Genomic DNA, 26,689 nt, shown 5'->3' with positions numbered 1-26,689 from the left:
GGAAAGAGTAAAGAGATTCTGAGTGTTCATAATAAAATCAAAGAGAAAATATAGAAGTATAAAAAATCCAAAATTAAGGTAATGAACTCAAAGTGTTTTTACTGTCAGTTTGGGCACTTTAGAATTGTATTCATTTCACTATGATTTTCAAATTTGTTTTACAGATAACTTGCAGTTAAAACATACTCTTTACAACTTATATCCCCATTCTTCTAGCTTTTTTGTGCTTTCTTGAAAACCTTTATCTTCAGTGGTAAAGGTGAATATTTATTAGTTTTCATAAAGAATCACCTTTTAGGTCCAATTAACCATTAAAACCAGAAAATATGTGTTCTGTATGTCAGGCCTGGTTTACTGCATTTATTCTACGTATTAATTCTGTTGAGTTTATTTAATTTTAATGGATTTGTCAACCATTAAAAAGGACACATTTAAAAACTTACCATCGTAATGTGTTTCTTTCTTTTTCCCCAGTGTTTGAGTGTCATTGTTTGTGACTCATATGGAAATCCGTCTCTTAGTTGTCTTGTTTTTAGAACAGCTACCAACTGGAGCATTGACACCATGGGCTCTGAGTGAAACAGATCTAGGTTCAGTTTCCATTTCTGGCTGAATGGATGTCTAGGGAAGTCATTTAGCTTCTTGGGCATCAGTTTCCTCATGTGCAAAATGTAGATAATTAACCTATCTAATGGGGTTATATTGAGGATTAGCAATAGTGTAGGTAAGTTACCTGACAGGCTATTGTTTTCACATATTGGCAACAATAAACTTTTCTAAGAAGCTTTGTTAAATATGTTCATGCTTTACTCATTTCTATATTCAGGACTTTCTATTTACAAAGAGTTTTATTTCCGTTTCTTAAAATGAAGATGTCAGTATATTAACAGAGTAACTTGGGTCTTGAGATAGCTTAGGGAACAATTCCTAAATAAAGTTTTTAGTTCTGTCTATGTACATTTATACTGGTACCACACAAACACCATTCATAGCCTCCTTGAAAAGGAAGGATTCTTTTTGAGTGTTCTCCTCTAGAATTGAAAGGGAAGGAAAGACCCCGAAAGAGATTTATGTCAAAGAATCTCAGAATTCAACGCCAATCTGTAGGTACAGGAAATTTCTGAGCTTTTAAAACCCAGTCGCTTGAGGGAGTAATTAGCCAGCACTTGGGGCGGGGGTAGTGCCTAGTGCCTTTGGAGAGCTCAGCTCTGTATACAGCCTCCCTATTCCAGCGCTTTCTGAGGAGAGAAAAAAACTGGGCGGCGAACACGGGACAGGAGACAGGCTTTTCCCCGAGCCCCTCAGCCATGTGGCGCTCGGCGGAGCCCCAGGCCCACCGCCCTACCGTCGGGCTGTCTGCCGCTCTCCCTTCGGAGAGATTTCGCGGCTGCGCCCTCGACCTCGGGAAGCCTGTAACCTCCGGGTCTCGGCCGGCAGGCCCAGGGATCCAGCCCCGAACCCGAGCGGGGCAGAGCGCCCAGGTGACGCGCGGTGCCAGCTTCCACTCGAGGGACGCCCAGCAGGTCCCCGGAACTTTTCCCCGGAGACAGGTCCCGGCAACAGGTCCGAGGTGGGGTCGGGTGGAGCCGAGCCCGGCGGCAGCCGGTGAATCACCGCCAGTCGGCGCCCGGGTCAGCCCTGACGGCCCATGCCAGATCCCGCGAGGAGTAGCCGGACCGCTGACTACCAGCCATTCAGGGCTCGCTGGCCTGGGGAAAGGTGACGTCCTCGTAGCTGGGCGGTGTAGGAAGGTTCCACCAATGGGAGACAGGCAGAGTGGCTTGCCTTCTGTAGCTCTTGGCCAATACTAACAAAGCAAAAGGGGGCCCGGTTGTCGGTATAGAACCAATGGAAAACAGGGAAGGAGCACGAGGCGGAGTTGCGAATCCTATCACCAATTGGAAAGAGAGGGTGGAGCCCGGGCCTTATCAAGCGTGACCAACCAGCGAGAGGAGCGGACCATGAGGGGCGGGGCCGTAATGCCTTCCCCCAATCGGACAGCGCCAGAGGCGGGGCATTCTTTGGGGTGCCCAATGAGGAACTCAGCCGAAGCGGGCCTGTCAAGAGAAGGGGCTGGGGGCGGGGGACGGTGAGTCGGGGATAAACACTCCGCGGCGGTGGCGGCTGCTGCTCTTCTTTGGGTTCTGTCACGGTGTCGGTGGTGCCCGGCTCACCGTCCCTTCCCCCTTCCGGCGAGCGTGGTCGCCAGAGAGCTTCTCTCAGCCCTGCTCTGCGGGGTCCACAGCGGGGCGTGGGTGTCCGGCGGCAGCGGCGGCGAGCCCGTGGGCAGTGGGGGTTGGTCCAGTGGCTCCGGACCCCGGTGCAGAATGGCGGCGGCGGTTCGGATGAACATCCAGATGCTGCTGGAGGCGGCCGACTACCTGGAGCGGCGGGAGAGAGGTGCACGGGGACGGGAGGAGTCCGGCCCGAGCGGGGACTGGGGACTCTGAGGGGCCCAGCCGCAGGTCCGGGTGCCCAGCCGCAGGTCCGGGTGCCCAGCTGCTCCGGGGGTAGTTGGAGGAGCTGAGAGCGCGACCGCGAGCGCTCCCAACCCCTCCAGCTCTCCCCACGCGCGGTCCGAAGGGAGGACGCCGCTGCCCCAAAGGCAATGAATGGGGGTGGAAAACGGACCGCTGCCCCGGGGTCCGGAGCGCCGCCCGCTCCTCACCCCGTCGCGAGTGGGGGGCCCGGGGCCCCCTCAGCCAGGCCCTTGGTTTACCTCACTGGGGCTCGTCCCGGCCGGCCCCCAAGTGGGCCTGGCGCCGGGTCTCGCAGACGGAGGAACAGCGCCTCCCCTGCCCCCCACCGTCCCTCCCGGGCTCTGGCTCCCGGTGTTTGCCCCGCACCTTCGCCTGAGGCTGGTCCCACTTAATACACACCAACCTGCTGGACATTGCCAGTGGGAAACCCAGGCTCCAGGAGACTTGCTGTCTTTCTCAACAATGAGCAGCTGGAATGCTCCTTACACCTGATCCTCACTGAGGGTATTCACTCAATTAAAAAAAAAACATTGTTCTAAGAATTACGCCTTGCTCCGTTTAATTATTTCCACAATCTTCTTTTAATGAAAAATAAATCAATCTTAAAAAGGAAATACTATGGAGGGGAGAGAGTGTTGAATATTCGGGGCTCATTCATTAACTGGATCCTCCGGTTTTCTAGAAGCTGAACATGGTTATGCCTCCATGTTACCATACAATAACAAGGACAGAGATGCCTTAAAACGGAGGAGCAAATCCAAGAAGAGTAACAGCAGTAGCAGGTAATTTGGTAAATATTTCCCTTTCTCTTTTAGGTTATACTGTAGATGATACAAACCGCAGAATGGACGTTGCCTGTCGTGATTATAACAGGGTTATAATCATGTAAATGAAGTGGCGATCATGATTCAGTAATGTACACATGGTCTTAAGGCGTTGGAGGAAGCCCTTCTATTTGGGTTGAGGGGACTGAAAAGAGAGAAATGGAAATATTTTCTATTTATGAACTTTTTTTAAAACTTAATTTTGCTTTTCTTCCCTTTTGGAACAAAAATCTGTGGAAACTTCAAGTGAGATTAGCAACAGTGACAATATTTTGCCTTCAGAAGTTGCAGATTCAGGGCAAGTTTTCTATAATTGAAAATACTGGACATTATCCACTTTTTACTTTTCATAGTAAAGATTTTATAAACGTGTTAAAGTATTTGACTTGGCATAGGTGATAGGATTTCATATTTGACATGTAAATTAAATACAGTTATGTGTCTGATAATCTAATTTGTCACTCTATTTATAATGGCAAAGAGGAACGACTGAGGCTAAAACCTGCCTTTTTGGTGATGCAGGAACATATAATATTAAAATATTAATATGCCACAACCCTTTTATGTTAGCCTTGTAGTTCTTGAAATTTGTAAATTTCACTGGGAAGTAAATACTGGTTAATGGTCAATGAAATCACATACTAAAACCCTGAATGTACTTCTTGGTACATGTTGAGTACTCCATTAATGCTATTGCACCCTTTTTCCCCCTCTTTGCCCTTAATATATGTTAGCTAGGAAATCTGTTTTTATTAGACTCATTCAATTATACCTTTTATTCCAGTAAATTAAAAACATTGACATTTTCAATGCTGATTTAGAATCCTTATCCGCCTCCCATTCTCATGAAAATTCCCTGCGAGTAACTATATTTGGTTAGCCTCTGTGGCATAATACAGACTACTAAAAGCCAGAGGTTTCCACTTAAACCTTAAACTCCCTTGTCCTTGCTGCCTCTTCTGTCCTTGATTCACCCCATTGTCCTTAGCACTGGAAGAACCACAGGATATGAGTGAACAGCACATATGTGCCGAGCTCTTGAATAGGAAGGCACGTGAAGGATGGATCTGTTAATTGGTTACCTGGTAGTTCTTGAAATTTGTAAATTTCCCTCCCACCTTTAACATTATCTGAAGGTGGTAACAAGTAAAACTGTGCATGAGTACTGACAGCCTTTAAGAAGGTTAATGCTGACTTGTATTATGCAATGGTATACAACAATTTATGTGTTGCTTTTTGTTACAGTATTTTTAAAAACTTTTTTGGAAGAACATTGAAGCCTTTTGGTTTATTTTTCTGGATAAGTGTAGCTCATTTGTTACTTTTATCCTTGTCCACTCATGATTTGAGAGGAATTGCTCACATTAATAGTCAAGGCTTAATCCTTAGCATTCTATTTTTTTCTAAGTTTCACTCTATTTTTTTCAAAGTTTTCACTCTGTTTTTTTCTAAGCTTAATCCTTAGCACTCTGTTTTTTTCTGAGTTTCATTTTTTTTCTAAGTTTCACGGGAAAGTTGTTGAGATGTTCAGTGGTGAGGAAAAGAAGGGGATGTTGTTGAAGAGAAGTAGCTTGGCCCCACAGTTGATTAGGAAAGAAAAATAATGACAGTTGAGAATTTCAATTCAGGAAATAGCTTTTTTCTCTTCTCTTTAATATCCAGCTTTATTTCTGGGGAAATGGCTGCAACTCCAGATTTGGGGAAAAACTCTGTTATTTCTGTCAATGGGTTTGGTTTGCTTTCCATGGTTAGAGACCGGAGGCTATCACCGTTGTCCATACTCTTGACTAATAATGAATTTGTGCAATAACTTAAGTGGTGCAAGGATTTCTCAGAGACCATGATTAAACCTGAAGATGGCACCAAGCAAACATATGAAGCAAGAGCAGGTTGTTTTGTTTAAATGTACTCACTTCCTTCATGACCTGTTCAGAACGACCCTTACCTGAGCAGTGAGACATCTCCCCAGAGAATGCAGTTTGACCCCTTGATTTGAATTAGACTTATATCCAAGGCCATATATGGTCAGGATTTTGAACTGAGGTAAGGGCTATAGAAAGATTACTGCTGGTTTACATAACCATTGGTAACAGTTTATTCTTGTTAATTCAGGTTGAAATGCTGGGCTCTTTGCTTGTAGTGTCTGGGGGGGTACTTTTCCTTGGACAATAAAAAATAAGATTTAGCTACATATCAAACTTCTTGGGAAATGAAAATGCAGATCTTAAGTTTCTCTAGCTGCTTGTTTAAAGAACAAAAACAAATGAAATTGTGAATATTGATTGTCTTGGAATCATCCAGAGAACTGCAGGGAGATGGAATCTTTTTTTTTTTCCTTTCCTACTGATTTTTGAAATCAGTTACTAAATATTTAGAATTGAAATCCAGAGTTTTTAAAAGTATGTTTTGTTAAATTGGTAAAGCAGGCCTTGGCACTAATGTGAAAGAGGAAGTTCAGCACTTGCCACCCAGTTCTTTTATGAGACAGTGGCCATATAGCTGACTTGACAGGGTGAGTCTTTTTTAAACCAAGGACTGGTTTGGCTTAGTTATCTTTTTGTTAGAATATATTTTTAAATGGTGACATTTGACCTATATCAGTGATTTCAGAGTTATCAAATCTTTTCAGTAATCACATGGAAAATGATTTTGACACAAGGAAGATGATTTTGACACAAAGTATCTGTATATTCTTATAATGCTTTAATTTAAAATATAAATGTTTTCCCATCAACAGAGTTGGTGGGCAGTCTCTTAGCTGGTCATTTTTTGAATGGCCTGCTTTTTATTAAAGAAAAATTCAGTTTCACTAAACCAAATGTACTTCAGTAATGCCCTAGCCATTAGGTATAAGTCTGCTTGTAGAAATCACCATATGTTCAACACTCTTAAGTAATCAGATAAGATCTATAGTTTCCAAAGCTCTGTTCAAAGTTCAGAAGGAGTTATGCTGCTTATGGAATTTGTTTAAAAGATTATCTTGGGGATTCTGAATTTTTTTATATGTATCTTCAAAGAATCCAGAAATTTTGGGTAAGGGTGCCCTGTGTGCTACGATTTTTCTATAATCAGAGACCATGCTCTTTTCAAATATCCACCCTTCTCTCCACCACCACCTTCCCAGAATGGTCCTTGTCTACAGTTAAACAGGGAAATCTTGACCAGCTTTCATCATATACTTTCATCCATTTAAAAAATCTGTCAGGCTTTGAACCTGTTATTCCCTGTTAAAACCAGAATGCCACGTGCTTTAAAGCCGAACGTTTGCAGTTGCAGGCCAGACTCTTGTTAACTGTGATATCCTGATGGCCATTGCAGGAAGTATACCATCAGAAAAATATAACTGAAGAACACTGACGGATAACCAAGTGAATCAATTTAAAGCTTTTAAGTCAACCAGTTTTAAGGTTCCCATGTCCTTTATCTAGAAAACAAATATTCTAAAATTGAAAATACTGTCATTATCTTATTATTTGTTTTTCCTCATGAATAAAAATTGGCACCCCAGAAGCCTTGTGGAAGAGAAGTTTAGTGCTGGGTTGGAAATTTCCCATTCAAGACTACCCCGCACACACCCCACCCCCAGTCTCTGGTGTGAATGAACTTGGTGGTGGTGCCTCTTGCTGTAAATGAGTGGCTGAGCGTTCACAGAGGTAGTGTTCCTCCATGATTACTGTGAGAATTTATCTCCTAGGCCCAGTAAGGTTCCAGTCATGGCCCCCACAGAATTCTCGACCTGAGCCAGGGTGTCATCTCTCCTGAACTGATTAGGGTCCAGAGAATTTCCATAAGTAAAGTCAAGATTCAGCTCCTTTATAATGCTGGGAGGTTCCTCAAGTTTATTTATAACTAGTTAGGCATGAGTTGTATGAGAAGGACAATAGCCACATTGACTGATTTCTTATGACTTGTGTGGAAACCTGTCCATAAATCCTTAGACCAGACCTTATATTTCAGGGTCAGCTATAAACACACTAAGAGTATGATTTCACATACACCTCCGCTTTCATCCAAGACTCTCTAATCACTTTTACAGTTGCTACCTCATTGATCCACGCTTGTTCAGTAGACAACTGGCAGTCATTTTTATTTCCATTTTACAGAGGGGTTAACCAAGGACAGGATGGTAAGGAATTTTATTTCTTTCACAGTACCAGTCGGTGGCAAAGCTGGACTTGAGATTCCACCCGAAGTGCTGCCTTAACTTAGCCTGTCGTCTTTCCGTTGAGCTGAGTCTTGGAAGCCTCTTCCTGAAATAATTTGGTAGCTCTTCAACAGTAGCATCTTTCAGGAGGTTGTACATGATAAAATAACTTCAGGAAATAGAAAGATTGAGCGAAGAAGGGTTATTTTTATCCATTTTAAACTGTATCCTATAGTCAAACAACTTAGCATACAATTTTGGTGTACAGCACACCTTGAGGCTGCAGGGCTGGGGTGGGGTGCCCCATCTCCACTGCTGCACACTCGGCCTAAAGAGAGCTTTGTGGTGTTATACAGCCCAAATTCACATAGCAGTGTGCAGCTGTTCTCCTCTTTGTGTAAATAGAACGCTCTTATTTCCTTTCTTAAAATGGACTACTTTTCCACTAGGGAATGCATGCCTCTTAGTTTGTCACTTCTCCTTGAACTCTGTTTTAGATCTTTACATTTATCTAATTCCCCAAAGGGACTAATTTCTTTAGTAGAGCCCTTTCTCTGTCTTCTCTCCTACCAACTTGGGAGAGAAAGCAGTTAAAATAATTGTGTTGGTGTTGGAGTAGTCGTTTAAGACAAGAATAATCTTACTTTTATTGTTCCCTCTTTCAGATCGACTCACAATGAAATGGAGAAGAATAGGTGAGTTGCGGGTTCTGGGGGTGGGATGGGGGGAGTTTTGATGTATTCTTTTTTCATTAAGTTGAGACTTAGTTGTGGCTCTTGACTTCCCACACTTAGCACCTGATACAAGAGTTTACTCAGGGTCCTCTAATCAGCACTGCCGTCATCACTTAGATAGACCCACAGACAACACCCCCAATCCTCAGCCCCCGCAGCTTGCTCTTCCCAAGCAATGCGTTTCTGTGAGACTGTTCTAAGGCCAAAGCATTTTAGGTCAGAGGCAGTGTTTCTACAAAGTCTTTTTTAAAAATTACATGCTACTGAATATAATTGGTAGCACTGTCTTAAATCATGCACACACAGATATATAGATCTATATAGATATAGATACACATACACATACATATGTGTATATGTGTATTTACAGTTCACTTGTGAATAAAGATTCTCAAAAGTCAGGCAAATGTATGCATAGCAGAAATTGGAGATGGTGAGGCACTCAGACGAGGCCGGCCACCCTCACCGGGCTCCATCTTGCCACAAGCTGGAGTTTGTCTCTCACCTAGATCCCCTCTTGCTGCTTATTTAAATCTTTATTTTTCAAATGACGTAGCCTAGTCATTCTCAACTCTGGTTGCACATTAGAATCACTTGCAAAGCTTTTATTTTATGTTTTTAAATATTTTTTATATGAAATACATTATACACATACACTCATATACTTGGGGGTAAGAGAACAAATTTTTATTTCTACTGATTTGTTTTATTTATTTTTTTTTGTCTCGCGGATGCCTGTTTTTTTTTTTTTTTTGGCTGTGTTGGGTCTTCATTGCTGCGCTCAGGCTTTCTCTAGTACAGCGAGCGGGGGTTACTCTTCGTTGTGGTGCACGGGCTTCTCATTGCGGTGGCTTCTCTTGTTGCGGAGCACGGGCTCTAGGTGTGCGGGCTTCAGTAGTTGTGGCATGTGGGCTCAGTAGTTGTGGCTTACAGGCTCTAGAGCGCAGGCTCAGTAGTTGTGGCACATGGGCTTAGTTGCTTCGCGGCATGTGGAATCTTCCCAGACCAGGGATCGAACCCGCGTACCCTGAATTGGCAGGCAGATTCTTAACTACTGTGCCACCAGGGAAGTCCCTCTGCTGATTTTATAAAATAACTTTTTGTTATAGAACTTTTCAAATATACAAAAATAAAGTGAATAATGTAATCAACTCCTATGTATCCATCACCCAGCTTCCACAATTATCAATATTTTTCCAATCTTGTATAGTCAAAACCACCCCTCTCTGTGGAGTGTTTTAAAGCATGTTTTCTTCTATCTCTAGTAAAGATTAAAAAAAAAAAAAAAGACATAACCACTTGCTTTTACCATGCTGAAAAAAAATTAATAATTCTTTGTGAAGCTTTAGGGGAAAAAAAACCCAAAAAACACCAATGCTCAGACTTCATCCCTAGCAATTCTGATTTAATTGGCTTGGGTTGAGAGTCTGCACTAGTATTTTTTAGTAAAAACTCCCCAGGTGATTCTCATATGCAGCCAGGGCTCCAAACCATTTAACAAGCCTCATTCTGGTCTCTGAGCTCCCATCAGTTTGAAGTACAGGCTACCCATCCAGATTGAGTGGCTTTCTTGGTGGCCTGCATGAAGAAGATGATCTGTAATGATGGTTCTGTAAATATATGTGGTTATTTCATGCAAACCCTCTTTGAAGAGGGAGCCTGACTCTGATAGTCAGGATCTGAATGACATGTTTCGTCAGTGAAAGGGCAGACCAGGCCCTGACTAGGAAAGAAAATCTTGGAACAGGGCAAAGATCTAGCATTACTCCACTGTGTGTGTGTGTGTGTGTGAGTGCGTGCACGCGAGCATGTGTGAGAGAGAGACGGATGCAAGGTGAGTGTGCCCCGCACATGTGCTTCTCTCCATCCTTCTTCTCCCCTTTCAGTTTCTTTGTGATTGTGACTGACCATGTTTGAAATCAGAGCGTCTTTATGCATTAGGGATTTACGTATCATGAACTGGAAACTCCAAAGTATCTCTTCTGAAGACAGAGAGGTAGTCTTTCTGTCTTCAGATGTGGCTTCTCTTTCTCATCTTTAGATTCTCTCCCATCTTCCTGCCTCTGGGGTGAACTGGGTAAACTGGGACTATTTCTGCTGAAAAGTCTTCTATTTCTCCTCCCCCTAGGCATTTTTTTTTTTTAGGCATTTATTTTTATTATTAAAATTTCATCCCTTCAGGTAAGGGCTCTTAGGCTTACTACAGCTTTGTGCCTTTTACCTCTGCAGGAATACCACAGGATGTCAATTTTATCATTTTTTAAAAAATATTTATTTATTTATTTATTTATATATGTATGTATTTTGGCTGCACCGGGTCTTAGTTGCAGCATGCGGACTCTTAGTCCCTATCATTTATTTTAGCAGTTGAAGAATGTTTATTTTCTGCCTACAGTGTCTTAAGAGCTTGTGCTCAGTACTGGGTACTAAGTAAGTTCATACTGGGGTATTAAATCAGCATGGTCTCTATCCTAGAGAAATGTAGTTTGTCTAACGAGAAAGACACAGAAACAGTCTGCACAGGAGGCTGTGGAGGCAAAGTTTGTAGAAAATTGGATTTGAAGTCATCACTGAGCAAGCTGCTTATAATTCAGATTGCTTCCATGTGACCAGTCTACTTTTGCTTATTGAAAGGTTAGTTATCTAGTTTCCTTATTGTCCTTTCTTTTTTGGAATTTGGTCTTCTAAGGTCTTGAGCATTTTTTCTGTAGTCTAGAGCATGTGAGCAGAAGAGAAGGAAGTCAGGACTCAAACTTACTTAATTTAACCAAGCACTGGTTGCTGTAATCCGGGGTGGGGGGAGGGAGGGTTACAGTTGTTGGGCTCTTCTCCCGTATAGTGTAGCTGCTTAAGATTTTAGGGTTTGGTGGTCCGCTGAACAGCTGCATTTGTAGTCCCCTTGGTTTCAGTAGCTGAATCCTATAAAACAGTACCACTTTGCTAAAGGCTAATATACCCTTGCCATTTTTTACCTTAACATCACATTTTTAAAAAAGATTGGCATGGCTCTCAAAAAAACAAAAAAGCAACTGAGGAAAAGAACTTTCAGTAATTGGATTTTTTTTCTCTTTAATATTGCGAAGTTAATTATACCTGTGTTAGTTTTCTCACACAGAAACCTTTTCTGAGGCACGTTAGAGATTCTGGAGAGTTGGTGTGCATCAGGACTCCACTATGAGAATACTATATTCAACACCACCCATTTAATAATCTTGGCATTGGTGGGAAGATAGAAGAAAAGACTTCTAGAAAGGTGGAGGTGGGAGGTGGTGTTGGTGGCAGCAGCGGTATTTTTCATTTAATAGACTAGGCATTCGTGGAGCACCAAAGATGCTGGGTGCTAGGTGCTGGGGATCCAGAGCCCACAGAGACCAAGCCCCCAGGGCGGAGGGCTCCGTTTAGTCTCACTGTAGATATGTCTGTCACTTGGCCTGTGCTTCTCTGCATTGTAAGTAATTTTGTGGGTCTAGCCTCCTAAGGAAACACCCTTGGTGAGTGATCATTCTTTCTTTTTCTTAAAAACTAATCTTGTAGAAAATTTTGAGAAATATAGAAAATCATACTAAAAATTAAATCATCCCTAATTCTAGCAGCCCAAGGAAGCCGATGGAGCTTTGAAATGTATCTTTCCAATTGTTTTTTGGAAAGTAACTTTAAAAATAATTTAGTTTAGAAAATTGGAAAGTTCAGAAAAGCACAAAGAAAATAAACATTACATGTAATAGACCTTGCAGCAGTAGCAACCACTGAGTTCTATATCCACCTAGACTTTTGTGCATGCTTTTTAAAAATCAATATGGGATTATATAGTAAATAATTTGCTTCTTTTCAAGCTACGTTATGAACATTTTCCAATACCGCTAAATCTCCTTTTCTAACATTACTTTTAGTGAATGCCCAGTATTACATCATATGGATGTGCCATAACTCATATAACCAATCCCCTATTTTAGGTTCTTCCCAGTATTTTTTTTAAATTTATTTATTTTTATTTTTGGCTGTGTTGGGTCTGTTGCTGCACGCGGGCTTTTCTGTAGTTGCGGCGAGCGGGGGCTACCCTTCCTTGCGGTGTGCGGGCTTCTCACTGCGGTGGCCTCTCTTGTTGCGGAGCACCGGCTCTAGGCGCGTGGGTTTCAGAAGTTGCAACACGCGGGCTCAGTAGTTGTGGCTTGCAGCTCTAGAGCACAGGCTCAGTAGTTGTGGTGCACGGGCTTAGTTGCTCCGCGGCACGTGAGATCTTCCCGGACCAGGGCTCAGACCTGTGTCCCCTGCATTGGCAGGCGGACTGTCAACCACTGCGCCACCAGGGAAGCCCTTTCCCAGTATTTTGCTAATATAAATGATGCTTGCTTAAACTACCTTATGGGTAATTCTCTGTCCAATATCATAATTCTTTCCTTAGGGTAAATGTATAGTTGTGGAATTCATGGTATCCACATTGTTACGGTTTTTGATGTTGACTGCTGGATTGCCCACCAGGCATTTGTTGCCACATGGGGCTAAGGGCATGGCCTGGTTATTACGAAGGAAGAATATAGGTATTAGTGTGGTCTATGGTGGCGGTGTGGAGGCACACACTGATTTGTACTACTAGAATCCATCTTTCCTGGACGGTACCTCTTGGAAGAACATGAAGAAGAGACATGCTGGTTATTCAACCAATTTCCAAAATAGGTCATATTTTCCTTGTACCTTTATAAGTTTATATTTTACCTTAAGACTTTTATGAATTTAATAAGTAAAAAGCAAACAGAAACACACAAACTTGTTTTAATTTGCATTTCTTGTATTACTAGTACAGTTTAATAATTTTCATATCTTTGACAGTTTGTGTATGTGTGAATTGCCTGTTAAATAACCTTTGCCCAATTTTCTACTGAGGAGTTTATATTTTTCTTTATTTTCTAAAGATTCTACTGTATGAAGGATATATATGAAAGAGATTGCCTCTTCATGTATCATATAATTGTCCAGTTTGTCATTTACCTTTACGGAATCAGTCTTCTCTCAACTATCTGAAATTGCCGCCTCTGTTGTATACTGAGTTCTTGCTTATGGCTAAGTCTGGTTCTAGACTTGTTCTTCTGTTCCACTGACCCACCTGCTCTTCCTGTGCCAGCATACACTGTTTTCGTCATTGTGGTTTTATGCACTTCAGGATCTGGTAAAGCAAATCTCTATTCTTCCCTCCTCCTCCTTTTTTTTTTTTTTTTTTTTTGCGGTACGCGGGCCTCCCACTGTTGTGGCCTCTCCCATTGTGGAGCACAGGCTCCTGACACGCAGGCTCAGCGGCCATGGCTCACGGGCCCAGCTGCTCCGCGGCATGTGGGATCTTCCCGGACCGGGGCACGAACCGGTGTCCCCTGCATCGGCAGGCGGACTCTCAACCACTGCGCCACCAGGGAAGCCCCCTCCTCCTTTTTTTATTTTACTATGTTCTTAGCTCTTTTCACCAGTTTATTTTTCCTGATGAATTTTGTAGTCAGTCCTTCAATTCTCCGTACCCCAGATTCTTTTGGGGATTTTCAAAATCCAAATTAAATAATCCCAATATAAATTAACCTTTAAAAGTTCACGTTGACATCTTAGAGCTCTCCATCCAGGATTTGATGTGTGTGTTCATTTATTCAGATCTCTTTTCTGTCTCTAAGTAAAGTTTTTTGGTGTTCCCATATAGATCTTGCACATTTCTTGTAAAAGGTATTCCTGGGTTTATTTGTATATATTTTAAAATTGCTATTGGTTTCCCATTGTAATTACTGATTAATTATTGTTGGGATGTGGGAAACCTTTTAGTCTTTGGTTGTTATATGCCCTTTATTGATGATAATTCTGCTCTTTCCTTTCCTTAGCTGGGAACTCCTCTTGTTTGAATGCCTTTCAATAAGCCACTCAGCAAATGGAGGCTGAGTGAACACATATACGCTGCAGCCAGTGGGTCAGGAGTCAGGTGCTTGAATGGGCCCCTTTTCAAAAGAAGGTTCTAGTATCTCCTTTAATTATAGACACTCGTTTTTCTGGAATGGTACATATGCAGGCCTTTCTGGAATTAGGCAGCTGGTCTAGAGAGATTACCTCTGCCAGAGTCTTATGACCCTATGACAAAAGATTTTTTTGTGTGCTCTGTGAGGAGGATTCAGCAGCCTGATCTAAGCTGTTGTTTTCATCTGGTCAAACAGTATTTCAGTGGCATCTGGTCTGTCATGAGAAACCATTCCAGTCAGGTCTCTTCTGGCAAGATATTCTAATTGATTGCAGTTCCCTAGAGTGGTTTCTCTTGGGTCTTGTTTTTCAAATGGCCAAACTCCTTATATCGGAAGGGGTAGGGTCCTGAGTTGTGGTGTGCATTGCACCATTCTTACCACTTCTGAACGCCCTTGACCACATTCAGATTTCACTCTAGAATGTTGTAATAAATCCACATTGCTTTGTTGCCACATGGGGCTAAGGGCATGGCCTGGTTATTACGAAGGAGGAATATAGGTATTAGTGTGGTCTATGGTGGCGGTGTGGAGGCACACACTGATTTGTACTACTAGAATCCATCTTTCCTGGACGGTACCTCTTGGAAGCACATGAAGAAGAGACATGCTGGTTATTCAACCAATTTCCAATCCCCCACAGGGAACATTGGAGGCACTCCCTGACTTTTTCTCATAGACACTAATAGTCAAAGGGTGAGACAGAGCTAGCAAGTACTAATTATAATCTATATTTTGTATTTTTTTAATTGGGCTCTAGAAAGGAAATATTAAATATAAACTTATGTATTTAATACTTTAATAGAGAAGTGACTTTATTACTTTAAAATGTAGCCACCATGAATTGCTGTTTCCACATTGCTTACTGAGTGCCGTGTTCCCATACAGTAAGCATATGACTATCTTTGTATATTTTACAAAGATTACGATCACAGTTACGAGAAATCTTCAAACCTTCCAAGGTTCCACCTAAGTCGGTAATAATGATGCATTTGGCAGTTATTTATAAAGGGTCCATTTTAGAAAAAGGAGAGTACTTTTCTTCCTCAGAGAGTGACTTGTAGTCTTCCCCTGGATTTTTTGTTTAACCTAGTAAGGCTTTGTTCTCAACCCAAAATCTGGAGAAGGTTATGATCTCTGTGACCTATAATCACTTTTAGGGAGTAATTTTTTGACCCGTTAAGATTTGTTTCTTCTTAGTCTATACTAAGTATCCTTTTCTTTTAAATCACTATACAGCTCATACATACCCATATCTGAAGTTATTTTTATTCAACCTCCAGTTATCCTATAGGATTTACAAAGCTATTTAATGGGCTAAATCTGTGTCCACACAAAGGTAGGAGAGGAAATAGATATTGTTTATGCAACTCTTTTTTTCTTCTTTGGAAATAATCTTGGGCCCAATTTTAATGAAAACTAGTACTCAGTGAGGTCCAGTGTATCATGTTCATTAAGTAGGGCTTTCCTCAAAGAGAAGGGACATGAATTACCAAAGAGATCAGATTCTACTCTTAGGTCAGCATCTGCAGGTGTGTTATTATTTCTAGGCTCCAGTGGGTTAACACGAAATAGAAGACTTGGTCATTTCCATTATTTGGTAATGAAAGAAGCAGAACATTTAAATACATGGCAGGTCTGCAGCACGCAAATGAACGAATGAATGAATGTGATCTATTTGGAAAGGAACAAAAGCTTCTGATAGGCTATGAAAGCTTGAAAACCTTTATGGAGAAGTTAAGTCAAACAAGATGTGGATGAGGGAAAAGAAAGAATATGTTTGGTAGAGGGCAAAGGGGAGCCCATTCTAGAACTTTCAGTGGGAGCTGATATTTGTCATGGTCTGAAGGTGGCTCATATAAATAATTCTTCAATAATTTGTTTCCGTGTTTAATCATTCCAGCTAAACTTTAACCTTTAAACTTTTACCTTCAAGGCAGGGACTTGGTCTTACTCAACATTGTATCCCCAGCACCTAGGAAGGTGGCAGTATGTAGTAATCCTTTGAGAAATGCTAGAGGAATAAATGAATGAAAGAGCCAAGCGTATATTTCAAGATTTCCACCTGTGAACCTAATTACTTATCTACCCTCTTAACTGGCTGCCATACTGTTTACTGTGCCCCAACCTGATTCTTTTTTGTCATACGCTTCACTGTGAAAATCTGACGGAGAGAGTTCAGTTACATCTTCAATAAAGAAGAGTAATATCTGATAACAGTGTCTCCCTCACAATACAAAGACGGACAGACACACACCTGATTTCATACCATTCCTGGTCTTGACTGCATCCAAGTCAGGAAGAACTTTAGGGACAACAGAGTAAATTCAGGAGCACTGTCTGCAGATAGCATAATCTCTACCTGTAATCTTACTTTTTTTGTTGCATCTTTCTCCCAATTTACAAATCTGCTGGCCTGAGAGAGAGAGAGGTATGAATAAAATCAAAGAAGCTTGAGTCTGGGGACTTCCCTGGTGGTCTAGTGGTTAAGACTTAGTGCTTCCACTGCAGGGGGTGCGGGTTTGATCCCTGGTCGGAGAACTAAGATCCCGCATGCCACGAGGCGTGGCAAAAAAAAAAAAAATCTTGAGTCTGGAGGCAGAGGTATAAAGAGCAGGCTTCAGAATTGTCTGAGAGCGCACTGGTGAGCCCCAGTGCCGTCCATCAGTGCCAAAGCTCGGGTCGGGGTGGCGCCTCCAACAGCCCAGAGCCCACTTCACTGATGACCTCCTTCACTTGCATATTAATTTTCCGTACTTCATGGCTGACAAGACTGAAGGAAAACTAACAACAGAACTGTGAGGTATCCAAATATACTTTAAATCTTTAATATATTTGGAATTTATTTTGATGTTAATCTCCCCACTCCCCTACCATTTTCTGAATAATCTGGGCTTTCTCCAAGGATTTGCAGTGTTAGCTCCATTATATGCTAAATTCATATCTATTCCTAAAGTCTGTTCCTGGGAATTTTTTCTTCACTTCCTTTGACTTATCCACCTTTTCCTGTATTAGTATATTCTGTTTTTAATTACTGCAGCTTTATAATACAATTTAATAACTGATACCAAACAATCCTCTTCATTCTTCTTTTTCAAAAATTTTGGAGGTCTCTCACACAGTTATTCTTCTAGGTGAGGTTTAGACTAATTTCCCAGCATTAAAAAGATTACGGTTGGGATTTTTTTCTCTTGGTATTATGTTAAATTTGTAGACAAACTTGGGTAGCGTTGACATTTTTACTTTGAGGGCTCATATCTAGGAAAGTGCTTTTTTTTCCGTTTATTCAGATTTTCTTATGTCTCTCTGCAAAGTTTTATAGTTTTCTTCCCAGAGATCCTTCCCAAACTCTTTTTTTTTTTTTTTTTTTTTTTGCGGTATGCAGGCCTCTCACTGTTGTGGCCTCTCCCGTTGCGGAGCACAGGCTCCGGACGCGCAGGCTCAGCGGCCATGGCTTACGGGCCCAGCCACTCCGCGGCATGTGGGATCCTCCCGGACCGGGGCACGAACCTGTGTCCCCTGCATCGGCAGGCGGACTCTCAACCACTGCGCCGCCAGGGAAGCCCCCCAAACTCTTTTAAGTTTGTTCTTAGACATGATTTCCTTTCTTCTTGCTATTGTACATGAGATATTTTAGGTTCTCTGGGTATAGATAACACATCCAGAGATGTGCTTGGATTTCCAAGGTCAATACATATTTGCCCCAATTTTTATTTTCTTTTGGCCATCACAGTAGAGAGATGTAGGCAGAGGTCTCGGTGTGCTTCAGATGCTTCCCTCCCAACCTTGGAGTCCTTTCTAGCCCTGCCTCTACACGATGGGGGTGGCTCCAAAGGAGTCTTTCCTTTAGCCTGGGTTAGCATTATAAAGTCCTTGCTGATTTTTAAACGTAAAAAAATAATACCTTTAGCATAAGCAAGATCTTTATTTCCATAGAAAATGGGTTAGATTTTCCATTAAATCTTTTAATGACAAAAGATGTCAGTTTTCTTTAAGGGAGAGTTTAGTGAATTTGGATTTTACCAGATAGCCTCTATTTACCCTGTGAGATACTCTTGAGTTCCCTGTTGATTTTGAAAGGAATATGATAGGGTTATAATTATCTGTGTTTGCTCCCAGCAATTATCCTTCCTCAAAGGAAGCTAGAGTTGAAAGAATGACTGCTGCCACATACAGAGCACTTCATGTCAGACCCTGGTCAGGGGCTTCCATACCCTATCTCAGTTAATACTCAATGACAGCCCTGGCAGGGAGGCATTGTCATCGTCCCTCTACTGCCAAAGAAACGGATGCTACATGGAGTTAAGTAATTTGCTCAAGGCTACACAGGAAATAAGTGACAAGGCCAGGACCCCAAACCTTTACCCTTAATCACTACACTAATATTTGGTTGTATAGTGACTGAGAGATTCAGAATATAAAAATAATTAAAAACAAAAATAAATAAAATTTGAGATACTAAAAAGAAAAAACAAAAAAAAAAGCTTACTGAAGAGAAGCTCTAGTTTGTATCTAGTTTAATTATCATAGGCCGCACTTGATTCTGAGCATCACTGACTGTAGCTCAAAGATTGGTTTCTGTGTTCTACCGGAGACCAAAGGTATATCAGCGCATTCAGAGTAAGGAGAGTGATATTTCTGAAGAATCAGCAGGTGAGGTTTGTCAAAGTCCATTGGATCGGCGTGAAGAGACGAGGCAGTTGGGGCAGGAGGGAGCCAGGACTTGACTACCCTTCTCTGCTGCCAGTGGGGAGCTGGGAGGCAGCTCTTGACAACAGGGGGAGCTCTGTCTGAATATGTGATGAGAGGGGATCCAAGTAGGAGTCAGATGCGGGTACCAGGTGGCTTCCTGTTGAGGAAATGTAGCAAAAACCCCTGCTAGTTCCTGAAAGAGGGGTTAGGCCTGGTTCACAGTGGGACAGCAGGCTCCTTCTAGAAGGCCAGAGCCCTGGGCACGGGCGTGGTTGGGACTGAGGACAGAGAGCTGAGACAGGAGCTTGTTCTGCTTGTTTGGGACCTGGGCTCTCCATGGGTGCTCACGGCTGGATCCCGGCGTGGGGTAGAGGGGGGCGGGGCATGTCTCAGGCTTGAGGCCCCTCAGTGGGAGCTGCTACAGAGGGGTCTGTTTGCTTTTTTGTCTGGTTCAGGAATTGAATTTCACTGTCATATCATGGAACTGAGCCTGCTTCACATACCTCATCCCTCCCCTGAGGGTGGCCCAGGCACCAGCCCGGGGATGTGTCTGCAGGTAGGCGGCAGGCGGGCAGGGCAGGCATCAGGCTGGAGCGGTGAGGCAGGCACTGCCAAAGATACAAGTTGGCTTTGAATCTCTACGAGAATCCAGAAAGCACTGTGCTCCTATTTCAATAAAACTAGGTCAGAAAACACTGAATGAACATGTTTTAGCCTAAACTTGAAGTGGTCAATGGGCTTATTTCAAGTTTCACAAATGGGAGTGTTCTTTGGAAACCCACATTTGGGTCGTGAAAATTGTACTTTCTGGGCCAGACTCCCTGAGTAACTAGAAATGACGATGCATGGAAAGATGACTTTATTATTTTTATCAGCAGACAAACTTCCTTAAAAATTTACATACTCATATCTGTAGATAAACCCACATCATAAAAGGACTAATATGACACTGTTCTGAATCATGTAGTCTTTGCAATGAGCAGGCTGAAAAATGTCTAAATCTAATTTTAATTTTTGAACTTTTTAAAAAACTTGACAGTCTGTAAACTTTGTAGTGAGAATAACTATATGTGACTAATCATACATTTTCATGGTGTTTCTAATAACATGATCTATTTTCATGGCTCTTTGTGAAGAATATTATCCAAGGTGAACAAGTACCTTTTATACACAAATTCTGTTTTTGTTTTTTTCTCCTCATGTAGTAATTGGAGGAGCAAACCTCTAATGTGACTCTTTGCTGGTGGCCATTCCACGTGGGCAGGTTTTCAGAGCAAGTGGAAGTCTTGTAAAATAGTAAGGCTCTTGTACCGCTACCTCTTCCTAGCTCAGGAGTGAATGCTGGACTTCTCTAGCTTGCCAGGGCTTAGGGGACCTTGGAGAGTCTAGGACAACCTCAAGAGCCGGAAGAGGAAGGAGGCTCAGCAGCAGGTGAGGTGAGGGCTCAGAACCACTTGTTGGATCTGCCTTGGGGGAACCTCCTGAAGTCTTGATGTGAAGGGTGTCAGTTGACTGCCTTGGTCAGTATCAGGCATACTGACCTGTATTTGAGCTTTCTGAAGCAGTTTTCTTCTTTCGATCCCAACCTTTGTTAATACGGTGAAATTTTTAGTGGGGGGAAAGGGACAAACTGAGCTTTCCAGTTGTCTTCCAATTCAGCTGGAGGATAGCCTCTCAGGCTCCCAGGAGCTCTTCTCCAGGTTGCCGTGGGGATGGGCAGTGGACATGTACCTAAAACCCCAGGACCCTGAGCACTACTGAAGGCGCAGAGACATAGCAGAGATGGACTCTGCCCCGAGAGGCTTGAAGTCTAGTGGAATAGATGACACCAACCACGCGGCAAGCATGCATTAAGCCGATGGGAGGGGAAGGCACCAAGGCAACCCAGCAATGGTTAAGTTGCGGCCCCATCTTTCTAAGGAGTTGGCAATGAATGGTTAAGTCACAAATACCAAAAAAGTCAGACAGAACAGTGACTTTCCCAATGAATAGGATAAACTAATATGTACTCAGAAAATGGAGGAAGCACTGTGAACTGGAATGGCCTGTGAAGACTTGAAGGAGGTGGTGGGCCGAAGCAAAAACTCTGAATCTTGGCTGTTTCTCACATTCACGGAACCTGCTAGCCTCTAGGATAAAGCCTAAACCAAGGTTTCAGTGAAGTATTAATTTCCAAAATTTTAGGGACTCTTGTGCTTCTGCCACATTCTGCCACACTGCAAGACCTGTTGGTGGTTCTCTCCAGCTGTCAGCATGCTTGTTAGTATAGCAGTACCACTGATGGGCATTTTTCTTGTTTCTAAAAAATGCATCTAACTTTTTGAATGGTTGAAGGATGAAAAAGTATAACAAATTATTCAGTAAAAACTCCCCCCCTTTCCTTGTCCCTGTTCGACTAGCCTCTGACTCCTTTCTGCCCAGCCACTGTTACTAGTTTCTTATGTATCATTCCAAGCTTTCTTTATGTTATACAAGAAAACATGACTTTAGATAATTATTTTTCCTCCACTTTTACCCAAAGATGTAGCATGTTATATGCACAGTTTGGTATCTGGCTTTTCTTTACTTAACAGTATATCTGAACATTCTTTCCTCATAGTACATAGAGTACATTTTCATTCTCTTTCATAGCTGCATAGTACTCCACTGTATGGATATACCATACTTTATTTGATCAGTTCCCTATTGATGATGAGTTGGGTTGTTTTAATCTTTGCTATTACAAATAAAATTGTAATGAATAACCATATACATTTGTCATTCACATGGGTAAATATTATATACAGCAAGATATAGTTGTAGTGATTTAGTGGTCCTGGAAGGGGAAAGAACAGTATGGGTTCAAAGGATTCTCTCACTCGCATGTCATTACTTTCTGAACGTGGATGTTCTGTAGGTCACATCATAACCCAGAAACCTGGAGATAACCTGATTCATGTGCTTAATAATAGTAGATATGAGTCTCTACCCCTTCATACATATTATAGACTTAACTTTAGAAAACCATGGATTTTGCTTTTCCTTGGTTTTTACCAGAGTTGTATAATTTCAAAAGATGTCCACTTGGCTGGAAGTCACTGGTGGCATTTGCCATCACTGGGCTGGGCGACTTCATACTTTGTTTGAGCTTGTTCTCCCGGGTGACTTCTGGCTTTGAAAGTCTCCAATGCTACTGTGATCTTGTTTTTGTAGACGGGCCCACCTTCGCTTATGCCTGGAAAAGTTGAAGGGGCTGGTGCCACTTGGTCCAGAATCAAATCGACACACTACACTGAGTTTATTAACAAAAGCCAAATTGCACATAAAGGTAAGTGCATCCTGGGATGCCTTTTTGTCTTTACCTGCCCAGTGAGGGTTTGTTTGTTGTTATGAGGGAAAGCAGATGTCTGTCTCCAGGACAGTTCTCTCCTCTGAACTCCTCCAACTCCATCCAAGTCAATGTCTTGGATGACTCACAGACTCAACATGTCCAGAGCCCAGCTGAGTAGTTCTCACCCCTGTGTGCCAGAAGTTAAATTGTCCATCCAACTGTCCATCTCATGTACAGGCCAGAAACTCAGGGTCATCCTTGCTGCTGCTGATCATCTTGCTCCTTAGCCACGTGTCTCCAAGACTTACATATGTCACAGCCTGCTGTATTTCCATAAAGTTCATCATGTACTGTAGTAAACTCCTCAGAGGCCTCTTCCAAGCTAATCTCCAGGCTTCCCAAGAGCAATCCTGCCGGAGCTCAAATCAACATGTCACCACATTTAAAAGTCTTCTGTTGGGCTTCCCTGGTGGCGCAGTGGTTGAGAGTCCGCCTGCCGATGCAGGGGACACGGGTTCGTGCCCCGGTCCAGGAAGATCCCACATGCCGCAGAGCGGCTGGGCCTGTGAGCCATGGCCACTGAGCCTGCGCGTCCGGAGCCTGTGCTCCACAGCAGGAGAGGCCACAACGGTGAGAGGCCATGTACCCCAAAAAAAAAAAAAAAACAAAAGTCTTCCATGGCTCAGGACACACTGTATGACCAGGCCTGCCCGACCCGGCCCTCCCCTGCCTTTGCAGCAGCAGCTTGTGCCAGAGGCTCCCCTCTCTGCCTCAGCCCTTCTTTCAGTCCCTTGCACTTGTCAGGCTCTCTCACCACAGGGCCTTTGTACATGCTGTTCCCTCTGCTTGGTACTCTTTCCCCTCCCTTCTTCACCTAGTTAACTTCTTGTCATCCTTCAGACCTCAGCACAGGTATCACCGTGTGGGGAAACCTTCCCTGACTAGGTCACCTCCTTCTTGCGACAGATGGTCCTTATTATTACTGGGTCTCTCTCTCCTAGCACTTATCACAGTTGACACCTGACCGTGGCTTGTGTGACTATTTGGTTGTCTCTGTCCATGCTGTTAGAGTATGGACAAGGGAGGGGACCAGATCTTTGTGTTCACCTTATATTTCTAGCACCTCCGGAGGGTCTGAAACAGAGTCAGCACTCAGTATATGGCTGGAATAGCAAAGGGTAACTCCTGAGAGCCACAGCCAGAATCACTGTTTAGCATGTTTTTATAGTCAGAGTCATAGCTGGACACGTGTCACTTGAATTATGGTTGATAGCCTTGCATACATGGCAATTGTAGGAGGGAAAAGAACCTCTGTTTAGAGCAAAACAACCACAGTTACACAATCTTCAGAATTATCTGAAGAATTATCTGAGAAGCTGGAGAACAGATTTGTAAAAACAAAATGATCTATGGAAATGTGTTTTCTAAGCTCTTATTTGGACAATTTAGAATCAGGACTTCAAAAGGGAATATTATTCCTGCCAACAGACAGAAGTTAAATGAGGTTTGGCATGACGCAAAAAAAAGCGCCTATATAATTGGGACACGTACTTGAATAAACATACTTCTAAAGGAAAGTCTGTTTCTTAAGCGCCCGTCACACACAGTGCTCTAGCTCAGGGAGTAGGTGTTTGGGGCGTCACCACAGACAAGGGAGAACAGGTTGGGTGTTCCTGCCAGTCTTTCCACTATCACAGTTGAGGGGTGCTGGACGCTAGAGTGTCAGCTCACCCCGGAAGCCATGCGACAGTGCAGGTTCCAAAGTGTTGTCGATGCTGAAAAAGTTAGATGTAGACAGGAGTCACCGGCCAGGCAGCTTCCTGTCCCTGCGAGAAGTTTGACAAGGGACACAGCAAATGGCCTCTAAGGAAAACTGCCGTATTTCCCCGCAAGGCAGGGAGGTGCAGGGTCATTACCAATTTTGAAATCTGCCTGTGCCCTTCAACAACTACCCGCTTTGACCTGCAGAAACTTGAAGACTGTGACAGAAAAGCCATTCACCAAATAGACCAGCTTCAGCGAGAGCAGCGACACCTGAAGAGGCAGCTGGAGCAGCTGGGCATCGAGAGGATACGGACGGACAGCACCGGCTCCACAGTCTCCTCGGAGCGCTCCGACTCTGACAGGGGTGAGCCCCCCCCGAGCCCGCATCCTCAGGCCCCTCCCCAGCCCCCTGCCGCCTGCCAGAGGCAGAGCCGAGGGGAAGCCGAGAACCCCTGTGACTCGGAGAAGTCGAGGGGCGTGGCCTGCGGGAACAGGCGTCCTGTCCTGCAGCGGTTAGGCACCGCGGCCAAGGAGGGGCCCGGCCGAGTCTCTTGGCCCTTCCGAAGCAGGCCTTCACCACGCTCTGTCTCGTCCTCCCCACAGAAGAGATCGACGTGGACGTCGAAAGCACAGACGATCTCACGGGCGACCTGGACTGGAGCAGCAGCAGCGTGAGCGACTCGGACGAGCGGGGAAGCATGCAGAGCCTGGGCAGTGATGAGGGCTACTCCAGCTCCAGCATCAAGAGAAGAAAGCTCCAGGACGGTCACAAGACGCGTCTTGGGCTCTAGGAGAGCGTGGTCGCTTCGGCTGCCGCCCGGATGGTCCCGCCCGTCGGCTCTGATTAGGTAGCGTATTGGACCTGCCCACAGTTCCCTCGCACGTCAGCTTCCGTGTTCCACCGTCACCAAAAGCAGCTGTGCAAAAGTTGTCAAGGAAGTGCTTAGGAGTGTGGGTTTCTTTTTTTTTTCTTTCTTTCTTTTTCTTTTTCTTTTTCTTTTATCCACGATCCCCATCTTGAATGGGGTTGAGCGGGCCCCCGCGCCTGCTGGCGTAGGGTAGGCACACGCTGAGCCAGTCAGTGCAGCCTGGACACCTGAGGGCGTCACAGACCCGTTACTGCTCAGTCTGGGGTGGGTGAATGCCACTCGTCCCTCTAAGAAATTGGGGGACGCCGACCAGGATTGTGGGTTTCTGACTGCATCCTCTAGCTTCTCTCTTTCTCTCCATAAAAATTCGTCTCTGACAGACTGTACATTCCAATCAGTTTGAAGCACCCAAGAATTCTTAGACGGGATAAGCACTTACATCTCGGCAATTTCCCCCTCTTATTTACTGTCCCCGTGTAGTCTACCAGACCTTCCTTGAAGTTTTCTGGCTTCCTCTGTGACTTGCCTAGCGGAAATGTCCGAATGTGTCTTGTGCTTAGGAAACTTAAGGAAACAAACTTTTAAAGTTGAGATCCTGATCTCAGAACTCCAAAGTAAGCTTTGAAAGTGGGATTTAAGAGCGCTTAACCATGGCCCTCACCGCCTGTGAGCAGGCAGGAATACCTCCAGAAAACACACCCTTCACACACGTCCTGCGCCAACACCCCCGACCCGCGTGTGGATGGCTGCAGTATTTCTCACTATCAGACGGACCCCTTGTGAGCACGTCTTTGGGGTAGCACAGCTTATAAAAATTCCAACATCGTTTGTTCTCACGAACAGAACGGTACAGTCTATTTTTGTGTGCTGTCCTTGGGGCTGTGCTGTGTCCTGCTCTCGCAAGGCACATTTCCCCTCCAAGTCGGTTATGCTCCTTGTCTCTGGAACATTTTTTTTTCCTACCTCAGAGATAAATGAGATCTCCATTTCCCACTTAACACAAACTGATTATGCCTCTTTTGTTTTGTTTTTGTTTTTTGTTTTTTTCCCCAAATAAGTGACATTTGGTCCAATTCTAATCTATTTTGCTGTTTAACTTGCAGCAATAACTGAGCTTTGGCACTAGCTGAGCTAGTGTCCATCATCAGTGAAAGGAGAAGTCTACATTTCTACTCTCTGTTGCAGGTGAATGGGAGGGGATGGTACAGTGTTACTATAATTCCTCTCCTTATTGATTATTTTTGGACACACCCAGAAACTTCTTTATGGAGGCTTTTGGGTTAATAGTTTAAAAGGTTAATTTTTCTTTTTGGTTATGATTTCTCTCTTAAGTGGTCTCCCACTTTGTAGCATTTTTATTTAAGCTAAAACAGAGCACATGTATATGTACATAAGACACATTAAATCTATAAATACTATTTATTCATTTTATATAAACTAATGTAATGGAAAATAAATTCTTATGACTGTGCTTTTATAGATGTTCTAGAAACTTTGTATGTAGGTATCTACAAAATTAGTTCATTTCCCCTTAATACTTTTGCATTCATAGTTTTGAGGTCTCGATGTTTTCAGCCTCTGGTGAATCTTTTTCATTGAATTCGAACCATTTGTAAAACCTGTGACGCTGAAACAGAGCGTGTGTCACAAAGTGATGAGAACATTCCTAAATCCACAGCCGCACTGCAACTTAAGGGCTCCCTGGCTGAACCAGTAGCGGTGGCACCTGTGCCCCCCGCTGGCTTGTGGTCTCCCCGGCCCCAGACTCACCTCCTCAGCGCCTCTTCCTTGCCCACGACTAAAAGTTCAAACGCACTCCTCACGGAAGCTCATTCTGGACGTGAAGAACAGTCGAAACAAAGATTACTTTTGTGTTTATTTTTTCTTTTTA

The 26,689-nt window shown here is 43.4% G+C and overlaps 1 protein-coding gene across 3 annotated transcripts; it reads left to right on the top strand.

Moving 5' to 3' along the window:
- Positions 1 to 2,135: 2,135 nt before the first annotated feature.
- Positions 2,136 to 26,274, top strand: MXD1 (MAX dimerization protein 1). Of its 3 annotated transcripts, none has more exons than XM_007453413.1 (6): positions 2,136 to 2,400; positions 3,163 to 3,262; positions 8,114 to 8,143; positions 22,048 to 22,162; positions 24,134 to 24,293; positions 24,533 to 26,274. In XM_007453413.1, exons 1-6 carry the CDS (start codon positions 2,328 to 2,330, stop codon positions 24,718 to 24,720), a joined length of 666 nt encoding a protein of 221 aa, XP_007453475.1. In that variant the 5' UTR covers positions 2,136 to 2,327; the 3' UTR covers positions 24,721 to 26,274. The 3 variants fall into 3 exon arrangements, with proteins under 3 accessions (XP_007453475.1, XP_007453476.1, XP_007453477.1); XM_007453414.1 differs by having other exon boundaries at positions 2,214 to 2,400; positions 24,536 to 24,755; XM_007453415.1 differs by lacking the exon at positions 8,114 to 8,143 and having other exon boundaries at positions 2,214 to 2,400; positions 24,533 to 24,755.
- The last annotated feature ends 415 nt before the right edge of the window (positions 26,275 to 26,689 follow it).

This window comes from Lipotes vexillifer, unplaced genomic scaffold (assembly GCF_000442215.2).
Source record: "Lipotes vexillifer unplaced genomic scaffold, Lipotes_vexillifer_v1.1 scaffold253, whole genome shotgun sequence".
Lineage (NCBI taxonomy): Eukaryota > Metazoa > Chordata > Mammalia > Artiodactyla > Lipotidae > Lipotes > Lipotes vexillifer.
The sequence above is the reverse complement of the archived record's forward strand: the minus strand, read 5'-3'. Positions and strand labels throughout refer to the sequence as shown.

What these genes read in the sequence shown, in the direction of transcription:
- MXD1 (XM_007453413.1), top strand. Translation starts at nt 2,328, where the DNA reads ATGGCGGCGGCGGTTCGGATGAACATCCAGATGCTGCTGGAGGCGGCC. An exon ending in AATGAAATGGAGAAGAATAG is followed by an intron (nt 8,144 to 22,047) that starts GTGAGTTGCGGG and finishes TTGTTTTTGTAG; the next exon opens with ACGGGCCCACCTTCGCTTAT. An exon ending in GCGCTCCGACTCTGACAGGG is followed by an intron (nt 24,294 to 24,532) that starts GTGAGCCCCCCC and finishes TCCTCCCCACAG; the next exon opens with AAGAGATCGACGTGGACGTC.